The sequence below is a fragment of the Benincasa hispida genome, chromosome 7, assembly GCF_009727055.1.
Source record: "Benincasa hispida cultivar B227 chromosome 7, ASM972705v1, whole genome shotgun sequence".
Classification (NCBI taxonomy): domain Eukaryota; kingdom Viridiplantae; phylum Streptophyta; class Magnoliopsida; order Cucurbitales; family Cucurbitaceae; genus Benincasa; species Benincasa hispida.
The window spans coordinates 37,351,794-37,364,014 of NC_052355.1; the positions used below are offsets into that span (position 1 = coordinate 37,351,794).

General features: G+C 41.1%; 1 protein-coding gene across 1 annotated transcript; it reads left to right on the forward strand.

Annotated features, from left to right (window-relative positions):
* Window positions 1-8,567: 8,567 nt before the first annotated feature.
* On the forward strand, window positions 8,568-9,053 carry LOC120081082 (protein PXR1-like). Its single transcript, XM_039035761.1, has one exon. It carries the CDS (start codon window positions 8,568-8,570, stop codon window positions 9,051-9,053), a length of 486 nt encoding a protein of 161 aa, XP_038891689.1.
* The last annotated feature ends 3,168 nt before the right edge of the window (window positions 9,054-12,221 follow it).

Consider the following 12,221-nt stretch of genomic DNA (forward strand, 5'->3'; position numbering starts at 1 on the left):
AACAAATAGATTCAAAAAAAGAAAAAAAAGGACCTTTCTTCACCCATGACAACTAGAAAATGGAAATCAATTGAAATCAAAATGAAAGATTGCACTTACTGTAGATAGTCAGATTTGGGGAAGAATAATACGAGCAAAGAGATGAAAGAATCCCCTCCCCCTCTCAGAAATATAAAATAAAATAAACTTAATCTGAAAAATGAGAGTTGAAATCAAATAAAAAGGGGAATGAACAGACCAAAAATGGAAGCTCCCCTAGATTGAACATAATAAATCAGAGAGCTCACCTGAAATCGGACACACAACCCACGCGACCAGCTCCGGACAATTGCTCGTTCATCATTAATAGTCTTTCAATTGCTCGTTCGTTATGTTCTCTCCACCATTCACCACAAATTTGATTCAAATCGAAAGCATGACTTCCTGCAAGCAGAAAAAAATAGGCAAACAACATATAATAAGAATTCAATTACCCCACACAAAAAATTTATGAAATTCAAACTAGGGAGCTATGGAAAGACAACATAGTGAAGCTTTGTTTCTATCCAATTAGCTTTTGAAAAGTTGATTCTCCAAGATTCCTCTGAGCATATACCCATATACAAGCATCTGATGTTCGTCTTTGCAACAATATCCAATCAGCTTCACAAGATGGTCGTGCTTAAGATGCCTTAGAAAAGCGACAAGCCAAGGGAGAAAGCATGGCTTGAGGTTGTCATCGAGGAAGCCTTTGTAGATGGGGCCAAAACCACCCTCTCCAAGGAAGTTCAAGGAAGAAAAAGTCTGAGAGATAAGCTTCAACTCAGCGAGAGTGAAGGCGTGGATGTCATATATGGCGAGAGAGATGGGGAGGTCCTCAGAGATGGTGGAGTTAGGGTTACTAAAATCACATTCGAAATCCTTTGGAACGAACTGGGCTTATTATTCATCGTCGCCACTACCTTCATCACCTCCGATGATTGCGCCTCCAACTCGCAGTAACTCGAGAAAATGGGTCTCCACTTCATTTTCTTCACAGTCATTTCTATTTCCAAATCGACACACTATTAAAAAGAAAGAAGACAATGAAGAAAACCCACGACAAGACGAGGTTACCAGATCTGCGATCAGAAAACCCACAACCAGATAAGGCTATCAGATCTGCGACCAGACGAAAACTCAAGACCAGACGACGGACGAAAACCCACTACCGACGATGTGACCAGATGAAGGATCAACTAGAGGATCGAGTATCGAGGAAGCTCACTACCGACGACTAGACGACCAGATGAACGATCAGTGACAAGATGAGCGATCGACCAGAGCTTTTTCGAGGAAGGAGAGATGGAGGGTTTTGGGGATGGAGAAGTTTTGTGTGAAAGAAGAGAGAAGGAAGTTTGAGGGTTTGATGGAGAGAGAATTAATTTTACTAAAATGAAAAAATAAATGGATCTTTAATGTCAGTTTTAAACCAACATTGTAGCCGATCTTTAATGTCGGTTAAACTGACATTAAAGATCCATTTTTTTAAAACCGACATTATACATCTAGTTTCACTTTTTTCAACCGACATTAAAGCCCAAAATTCTTGTACTGAAAGTCACGAATTTCCAACACTATTAGAGTCATATCAAGAGTGTCGTTCGCTATTTCTAACTGACACATTTTTATCTTTTCGCTGGCTATCATAATTTCTCCTGATGGAGTAGACACTGACAAAAAATAATCCAAAGGCTCTAAAGCTAGCATGGCATGCTTTACAAACAACGACGAAATGAAGGAATGGGATGATCCAGAGTCAAATAACACCAAAGCATAGTGCCCCAAGATTGGGAGCATACCTGTCACTATTGTTCCCGAGTGCTTAGCTTCTCGACGCACTCTTAGAACCACTACTAGGGCATTAGTCAGTCGTATGCCCTGCCTGCTTACATCTGAACCCAGGAGTTGTGAACTCTGACTATTTGCGTAAGGAAGGAATTTTAGTTTAGAAGAGGAAGAAGATTGAGGAAGACACTATTTTATAGGAAGCTTCTCAATCGTGTAGTGATAGAGCCTATCATATAGTCTCTATATATTTCGTGTAACCCTATTTTAGAAAAAAAAAAATCTTATTTTATTTATCTCATTTGCCATAAAAAATGCTAAACCACCCACTAAGGTGGTTGGAGAGAAAAAAAAGGGATTATTATTCAAAATAATAAATAATATAAATAAATATGATAACCAACTTATCATATTATATTTATAACCTATAGTTTTAATATTGCATCATATACAATATAAACTATAGCTCTTCTTCTCTATTTTATGGCATTTAATATAAATCATATTTATATTAAATTCAACAACTATGAATCTCATTCATAGAAAATATATTTGAATCACATTTATTCCTCTCATTAAACTATAATATATCAAATACATTATGTCAATTATATAATATATAATTGAATCATATATAATTAAATATTCCCTCTTATTAATTTGAACAATTCAAATTAACCCAAAAACTGGTTCTCAACTAAATCCTTTTAAGCTACCAAGGGGACCTTATGGGTCTGTAGCTTGAAGCTCCAACGGTATGTGAATAATTAATTAAACTCTTTAATTACATTATCCACCATCTGTTAACTGTTAGGCACTCCACTAAAGACCGACAACTGCACTTTTCGCACTATAGATATATTTCTGTGTCCATTGGATATAACCAATAAATAGTACGATGACCCTTCACAAATTACTCGTAAGTACAACTGGGCCAAATTATCGTTTTGTCTCTATAGTTACATCTAACTCCTTAAGTACCAGTGATCCCTCTAATGAACAATAGATCATAGTCCTACTATGACTAAACCCCTCCTGGGCTAGGAGAGGGTTTGGCACCACATTATTCAAGACCTAGAATCAGCCCTTAAGGTAGCAATTTATCTATTTATCCTTACTTCGAAGAAGGAATGAATTCCATCTTGTGTAGCTGAGTTCCCAATTCCCCAATCAGATAAATCCCAAAATGGTAGGCTTGTTGAGTTGGCGATCTGGCCGCCTTCACTCATAGAAATCAAAGGACCGCTCTCATAGGCAAGAGTTCACACCTCACTCAAGATTAAGGTCATGTCACCTATGGTCATCCTAGTGAAATGAAAGTCTCTATTATGAATGGTGTTATATAATGAAACTAAACATTTCGTGTTCCGATCTTATACAAACTCCTTTGTATAGAATATCCCTTCTCGCATGTCTAATACATGAATGATCAGGATCAGATCATTTGCAGTGCTTTACAACATTTGTAACATCTACAAAGTGGGCCATACTCGTAGTGTTACCAGGATAAGGTACCCAACCTTATCCATCTATTATAGACCATTTAGGTTATGACTTAAACATGACCTACCTATATATCTCCACATACATGTTTAAGTTACAACGATAACCTTGGATGTTAGTTTATTGGTTTATGGTTAATGCAACTAAAATATCACATATTTCATAGACAAAGTGAATAAAATATCAAATATTATTAATCACATACAAGTTTATTCATACAAGGTTTACAAACTATAAGACCCTACGAGATTTAAGGCATTAACCCCAACACCTATCCCTTTAGACCCTTTCTGAAACAGTAACTTGCTGCTTGATGTGCCCTAACGATCTATTTGTGCTTTGAACCTTTTGCGGAGGCTCTAGTGTTTTCTGCTTAGCTTTTTGCTTCTAACCTGGGGTAGGTTTTTCCGTCAAGGACTTCAGAAACTCTATCCCCGAGGGACAGCCTACTCGTGCTACCACTCGAAATGCTACTACATAGATGGGAGGATCAAGAGCTTACACAATACCTCGCACACTGTCTCGAAGTCCTTGCACAAAATTTTCAGCCTTCTTTGCTTCAATAAACACTAGATCAGGGGCAAAGCAAGACAGTTTGTCAAACTCCTCCTCGTACTCCTCTACTGTCATGGTCCTCTACTTCAGATTCATAAACTCAGCCTACTTGTTGTACCTCACGTGAGCAAAGAAGTACTTCCTATAGAACCACTATTTGAATTTTTCCCACGTTGCTTGGCCTCCATTAGCTTCTATCACTCTTTCGGCTGAGTGCCACCAACGCTTGGCATTATCGACGAGAACAAAGCAACACACTTCAACTTCTACTCTTCTGGGCACTTCATGTACTAAAATTTTTTCCATAGTGGACAACCATAACTCTGCTTTAGTGGGGTCTTTTAGGTACCCGTTAAACGTCGGAGGGTCATACTTCTTGAAGTCCCGTAGATATCTGGCCTTCAAGGAAAGGCTCGCCACAGTTTTATTCGATACCCTATTTTGATTCTAAACTTGTGGTGTCAAGCCGGTGGGGGTGGCACCTGCTGCGACTGTGCGTGCTGAACTATCTGCTTGGCCATAATATCCTTTAGCTACCTTACCACAACCTGCGTGATGATGTTCCCAGTTTCTGCAGCCATGGCAGTGTACTTTGTCGGAATCTCTGAGGGTGACGATCCTGGAAGAGGCACGGTCGAATTTTGAGGCCCGCTTCTTGGTCTAACCCTTTGCCAAGTTAGACCCATAAGGGTCAAGAGGTGGCCGGTGAAGAAAATTATGGAACGCATATTATGTATGATGCATGTCTTAGGTTATGTGTTTGTTCTTATACATCAGTGTTCATGCATTGGAATGGAAAGTATGCATTAATCTCTTATGCAATGACAATTCATTCCTATCACAAGTTTTCTTGTGCTCTCGCCAAGTATAACGAGATCGCAAGTTTCTCGGATGATCTAAGGTCGAACGTAGGGACTTGTAGCTAAATGTTATGCGATAATGTGTTTACGACGAAGAATAAAAGAATGTTGAGGGTTATAAGCTATGCACTACTTCTATTCCTAACTACTGGGTTAAACGGTTGAAGTATGACCGAGAAGTAGAGACACGAAAACTGTTAACACGTAGTAAAATGCATGGCAAAATAGATAAAATGGCGAGGATGTCTTCACTACAACACTAAGCTTGACCGCAAGGGCAACCCCAACCAACGCAAGCTATGCGATCATGCTATACATACTTGACGAAGACGCATGCGATGTATATGCAATAGTGTCGTGAGGATTTATTTCTAGGTCTCTATTCTTGCTCACGTGCTCTCACACATAAATAAGATGACCGCATACCACCATGTCCTACTTAAAGGGTGCATACGCTATGTAGTAGCAAACGAAGCTTATTCCTAAGTTCCCCATTCTTGCTTATACGATCCAATCCGCTCTCTCGAGTCTAGATTTGGTCTTTAGACTACTCTCCCAGGTATGCCTAAATGATTAATGATGCGCTCATAAGAAAAGGTAATCACATAAACATGGTTGATGTTAAATTATTCCTATCTCTAGTGAACACTTATTTACATTGCTTTTTGCGATCAACTACTTACCCTCCCGGGCAGTTGGTTGCTGCTGATTCTACTCATAGACAAGCATTGCGTCCGCTTATAGACAAGCGTTGCTACAGCTTTACATTAAACAAATAAGGTTTTTTCACAGCACTCGTGCAACGCACACCTCCCGGTGGTTTGCTACATGTTTCATATTCCTATGCCGCATGATTAGGTATGCGATACTCTAGCAGTCTTACTTAGTGATGCAATGAAAGTAAAGGATGCTAAGTAACTGAAGATGGAGATGGAATCGAAGGAAAATATAGAAATACATCGATCACAAAATGTATTAATCTCTTAAGCCACAATGTAATATAATACAAAGATGGAAGAGAAACGAAGGGCCAGATGGAAGCAATGTCTTGCTTCCATCAGATGTCTGTCAAGGCTGCTGGTGGTGCCATGGATGGGTGGTGGAGTAGAATCTCATGAGCTCTAGCTCCGGTCGTCACTCTGAATGATTGAAGGGATGAAGAACTCTCAAGACTATCTTCTCACACTTTGGTTTGGATCACAAGGATTCGCCCTAAGGCAGGAAACCTCGGGTAGAAAACCTTGGATGATTTGAAGTTCTACTCAACGGCTTCTATTTATAGAGCTTGGTCACCGACAATATTAATGGTCATTCTCTGAAATTTTGCAGCTAACAGCGTGATGGACATGATGGATCTACTCTGAATCTTTAATGCTAACGGTGTGGTAGATGAAATGTCAACATCACCTTTTGATACTCCCAAGGTATGCGTTCATGCTTGGTTTCTGAAGTATCAACACATTCCACCACCCTTGCGGTCATCCCTCTATTATGGTTATTATTTTGTAGCCGCAATCTCTCTGCGATGACCGTATTCTCTTGACAGCCGCAACTTCTATGCGATGGATGCATGCGGTTGATGCTCGCAACATCCATGTGTTGAACGTATGCATTTGCCTCTACGATGGAGAGATTCCCCGCATGCAGTCATTTTTGCGATAGCCTGGCTTCCACGTATGCGAATGCTTCCTTCATTAGCTACAAAGATAGATAATTGAACGCATAAAAATGCATAAAAGTGGGTTAGCTGAGATTCTTAATGCCAATTGACGCAAGCTCATTTTCTCATGAATTCTTAATATAATCGCTGCATCTTCTACTTAACAGCCCTTATAATTGTAAATAAAAGGCCTATAATGACGTGCATTTCTGTCCGTCATCAGCGGCAGGTCCCACATCTCTTAGCTTTGCAGCTCAGGGTCTTGTACATCAGGGTTCTGCTCCTCAATAACATTCTTACCTCGACTGCCCTTCCTCTAGTTTGTGGTGCCATACCCGATAACCACACGGAATGCTTTAACAAAATGCTTGCAGGGAAACCTGTCAAATACGACAATACAATAGGTAAAGTTTCATGCGTAATTCCCTAAAGGACTTAAGGGACATACTTGGCAATGACGAGGGATTTTTCTGGAGCCATAAGGAACATTTTGAACTCAAGATGTAAGTCAGTCTACAGAATCTAAAACTTAGGCTCTGATACCAATTGTAACGACTCAAATTTCTATTATGTTTCTAGGACGCAAATGTAAAATAAAACATTTTATATTTACATTCCTATCTTAGCATTGCGTTGAGCCTAATTGCGGTGAATTATTTAGTAGAAAGAAAATAAACACTGCAACATCGTGTCAGGTCTTTGGGGATAAATGTTGCGTTGTTGACGAAAATATAAAAAATATAAAATAAAAAAAACAAATAAAAACAAAAATAAAATAAACTTTAATAAAATTATCCGGTATGCATTGCGATGGGTGGTATCTTGCGCTGATAGATACACTTTGCGCCCGTCTTCCCACAAATGCATTGCGTTGATGGATGAGTTGCGCACGTGTGTACACTGCGCCCATCTCAGTAAAAGTGCACTATGTCGAGGTAGTGTTGCGCTGGTAGAAATATCGTGTGCCCGTCCTCCAGAAATGCATTTGCGTTGAGGGGTGTGTTGCGCTAATGCATACGTTGTCCCCGTCCTTCGCAAATATGCATTTGTGGTAACGGATGCATTGCGTTAATCTTTAACATTGTGCCTGTCCGAATAAAATAAAATGATAAAATTTTTTCGAGAGAGTAGTCGAATCTTTTAAGCTTTTGGGAATTATGACTTAGCAGCGATAGGACGTCCTTTCTACTAATTCATAAATGGGAGGAGCGCAACGGCAGGCTTTTTGAGAATCTTGAAGCCTGTCATGTAGAGTTTGCGTTGGGCCCATCAAGGCCCAACCTATAAATCTCACCCTCATTCAACCAAGGAACTTATTTAAATCCCTCGCAAAAGAAACCCTAAGAATTTCCTCTACATACTAGACCTTCCAAATCTCTTCCTCAGACCAAAATTTTCTAACTCTTCCACTCGATTGAAACCATGGCCGGCTAATCTTCACACTCATCTTCCCTACCTCATCACTTTCCCAAGCCCCTGTCACCGCATGGGAGGCGGCATTCTTCACTGCTAGCCGCCGCCTCATTGCCAGCCCAAGCCTGCCTAAAGAATCGTTGGAAAACCTTGACGAAAACCCTCTGTAGCCAACCACCCATCCAAGAGGGGCCGAGCACGGAGAGTGCCCCTGCTACAAGACCTGAAGTGGCACTCCCAGTACTTTCATCAGAAAGTGAACTAAAGAGAAGAGATGACAAAGAGGTATTTGGGAGTATTTTAAGTAACATGGAGAGAGAGGGGGGGCTACCTGAAGTCGGAGTTTTAAATCAGCCCCTACCTTCGGAGGAAGAGATGGCAGAAGCTTCGTGGAGAAGGGCCCTGGCCGTTGCGGATCCTAAGGAGACTATTTCAACAGACTCCAATGAGGGATCCATTAGGGCTGTTTTGGAGGAGGTAGAAGCGAAGAAGCAGCCGGAGATGGCTGAAGGGAAGAAGAAAAGAAAAGTAAAGAAAAACAGGTAGAAGGAGATGAAGCTGCCCGGCCGAAGAAGGAAAAGAAAGAGAAGAAGACGAGTGAGAAGAGACAGCGTAGGCGAGAAGAGAAACGTCTGAAGAAGGAAGAGAAGAGGAAGAGGGCGGAAAGCCCAGATTTGGATGGAGAATCCACCACCACAAGGGTGGAAGAGGGGGTGTCATCGCAAGCCCACACATCAATGTAACCTCAAGTGTCATCAACGCATATAAGAATGGTTGCGACTGAAGATAGAGAAGATCCAGACACTACCCCTCTAATGCGGTGTCGCAAGGAGAATGCGCCGCAAGGGTCAACAAGTAACCCATTATTTTTACAACGCATAGCAGAAGAGAAGGAGAGAAGGAAAAGAGAAGAAGAGGAGAAACAAGAAAAGATGTCACGAGTGTGCCAAATCATCGCATTAGGCGATTTGGCCAGAAAACTGCATGATGAGGACGTGCACCATGACAACGCAAGGGTAGAAGAAAAAGAAAGAAGAAGGCTCGAGGATGAGCAACGCATATTGCTTGCCTCGGAGCAGTTTGAGAAAGAGTTGAGAGAAGAAGAAGAAGAAGAAAATAAGAAGAAGGAGGAGAAGGAAAAACGGCGCAAGGCCAATATGCAACACATTAGAGAAAACAAAAGAAAAGAAGTTGCGAAATGGAAACGGGAACAAGAAGAGCAACACAAGGTAAGGGAACGCAAACAAAGACAATAATCCCAACTTGCGTCCGCTCAAGATAATGGCAAAGCGAAAGTTGAGAGTAGCGAGCTTGCGCCGACCAGGAGGGGCCCATCAACAAAGAAAGAAAATAATGATATGATGATGGAGATGGGTTTCTTCCCTGGGTCGACGCCACTACCAGATCTGATTACAAGTGTTGTGTTGGAGTATGGGTGGGAGACTTTCTGCCAATGCCCATCCATCATTATTCCTATGGTAGTGAGGGCCTTTTATCATGGCCGACTCCATGACACCGAAGATGCGGTGATCATAGAAGGAGGGGTACTGCCATTTAGCGCAAGGGACATCAATGAACTGTATAAGATGAAGAACATCCTGGAAGCACCGGGTAAGAAGATCATTGATGACCCTGAAGATGTATACATGGAGGATGCGCTGAAAGTATTAAGGCAACCGGGCACCCAATGGTTGGTATCTTTAATAGGCATTAAAACCCTTGCCTCCAACAAGCTGCTCCCAAAGGCACGACTTTGGGTATACTTGGTGAAACGGTGACTCATCCCAACAACGCATGATAAAACATTTCAAGGGATCGAGTGATGATCACATATTGCATCACGCGAGGCATTCCAATTGATGTAAGCCAGTTGATTGCGAAGAAAATTCGAGGCTTTGTTGGCCGTGTGAGAGGACAATACTTCTTTTCATGGACGATTTTGAGCTTGTGCCTCTTTGTGGGTGTAGGCATTGACGCAAAACCTGTCTCTTATACACATCTAGATGTGTATAAGAGACAGGCTACATATTGCATCACGCGAGGCATTCCAATTGATGTAAGCCAGTTGATTGCGAAGAAAATTCGAGGCTTTGTTGGCCGCGTGAGAGGACAATACTTCTTTTCATGGACGATTTCGAGCTTGTGCCTCTCTATGGGCTGTCTCTTATACACATCTAGATGTGTATAAGAGGGAAAAACTAAATACCCTTGGACCCCTTACCTTTAATCATTCGCCCTCCGAGCCCTCCAATGGAACCCCTTTCCCCTTTTCCTGAACACTTCATCAATCTTCTTCTTGCTCCAGATTCAGATACCGCATCCCTAGCAGCATCTCCCCACCATCCATCTCCACCTCACTTTTCACCTCCATCGCCGCATGTTGACAACCCACACGGTTTGGGAGCAGGCCCTTCCGCTCAACCTCAAACCGTTGCTGGTGAGACATCGCGGCGCAACCCACCATCGCAATCCTCGCTGCTGACTTAGCAGAAATGTAGTCTCTCTTCTCTCAACAACAAAAATTCTTCTGCCAGGCAATAACGGAGTCGCAGGAGAGCAACATGAAGTTGCAACACAGTAACACAATGGTGTGGTAGGCGATGATTAATATTCAACGCAATATTTTTACAATCCGCCTGAACCAGAGACAGATGGCAGAGCGCAACCATGAATACTTCAACTTCTTAACAGCTTATTTACATGGACCTATGGTGCCTCCCCATCTACAGCAACCTCTACAGTTTGAAGATGCGCCTCAACGAGCTCCTCCGTAACATCCTCCTCAAGATCCCCCGGTGTAACTTTAAATTTGGGGGTATGCCACCTTTTCCGTAATTCTGCAATTTTTCTTTGTGGCCATTCTTTCATTCATTAATTTTTTTGTATATAGAAGCTATAACTTGAATTCCTTGTACATGCTAAAATTTTGTGTTGCGATGTTTGTAATTCTTTGTATACTTAGTTAAATTTTATACAACTGAGTAATTATTCTTTCCATATGCGTTAGCCTCTTTACTTTTCATCCTTTGTCAATTATTGCGGTAATTCTTGTCTTTTATTTTGCGTTGTCAATTGCGCTGCCATGATGAGTAGTATGCATACCCTTAGCAATATTTCTTATACATTGCACTTTCTGACTAACACTTGGACAATTCATCGCAATAGCTCTGCTTTACCTTTTCTATTTCAAGACTCTACTTAAACCTTATTTTCAAAATTTTGTCTAAGTGTTTTGTCTTTTCTGTCCAAAACAACGCAATTAGGACCTTGCACATCTCTAAATTTGAGGGTGGGAAAGGTCTGAGTAGATGTGGTCATATTCAGGCAAATGCGTTCATCATTATTATCAATTTTTTTTTTTAAAACTCCAATGTCAGTGCAAGGGAAAATCCTAACCTGATAAGAGTTAAGTCGTGAAAGGAACATGCTTGTAGTTGGATGTTCGCATGTCACCCATGGGAGCAAGTCAAAACGAAGGTAGGTTTCCAAGATCGACGCAATATAAAAAAAAAGAGAGAGTGAAAATAAGGATAAAAGAGACAACTCCTTTGACCAACAAAAGTAAAACTTGCCTAAAAATCAAGAGTTGAAGTTGAGATTGGTATACAATCGAAGTTGGATGCTCGCATGACACCCGTGGGAGCAAGCCAAAATGAAGGGTGTAACCATGATCAACATTCTTTAAAAAGATGATGCAAACCAGGCCACCGCATAAAGACGCACTTGGTTGTTTTTGCAAGAAGAGGTAAACATTCTTCTCCAAACTAGAAGGGAACTTTGGGTAAAGGTTTTTTGTAGATAAGAATAAAGTAGAGCATGTTGATGAATTGTTAAAGGATAGAAGGTACTTGCATTGTTGAGTAATTTTGTAGAGGTGGAGCATTCAGAGTAGCCGATCGACGCAAAGTTAGGATGAGAGTTGAGTGGAATTGCCTTAGTTGAAGAAATGCTTGAGGACAAGCATATATCTAAATTTGGGGGTGTGATAACTTGTAGAAATACAAGTTATTTATGCTGTTTTATTTAGATTATGCGGGCAAAAAGAAGTAAAAGTTGCGTCGATAGTATAAGAATTGGCTGAGAAATACGAAAATTATAAAGTGTCGTGAACACACCCACTAACCCCATTGCGATGGCGAAATGGAATGTCCAAGTCTTTATTTTGCAGGAAATAGGTCACCGCATGCGTTAAATGCTCAAGGACAAAATGTACAAAGCATATACATCGCATGTGCTAATCGATCAAAAACAAAGAAAGATCAACGCAATGGCAGCACATGCGACGATCGATCATGGATTCTAGCGATCAACGCATTTCCACCGTAATGCGGTAATCAAAACAACAACACCGCATGTGGCGATCGATCGAAGATGTGAAGAGCAACCATTCGCGGGCAATTCTGACAAGTGTACAACTTTTCGGT

What these genes read in the sequence shown, in the direction of transcription:
- LOC120081082 (XM_039035761.1), top strand. Translation starts at nt 8,568, where the DNA reads ATGGTTGCGACTGAAGATAGAGAAGATCCAGACACTACCCCTCTAATG.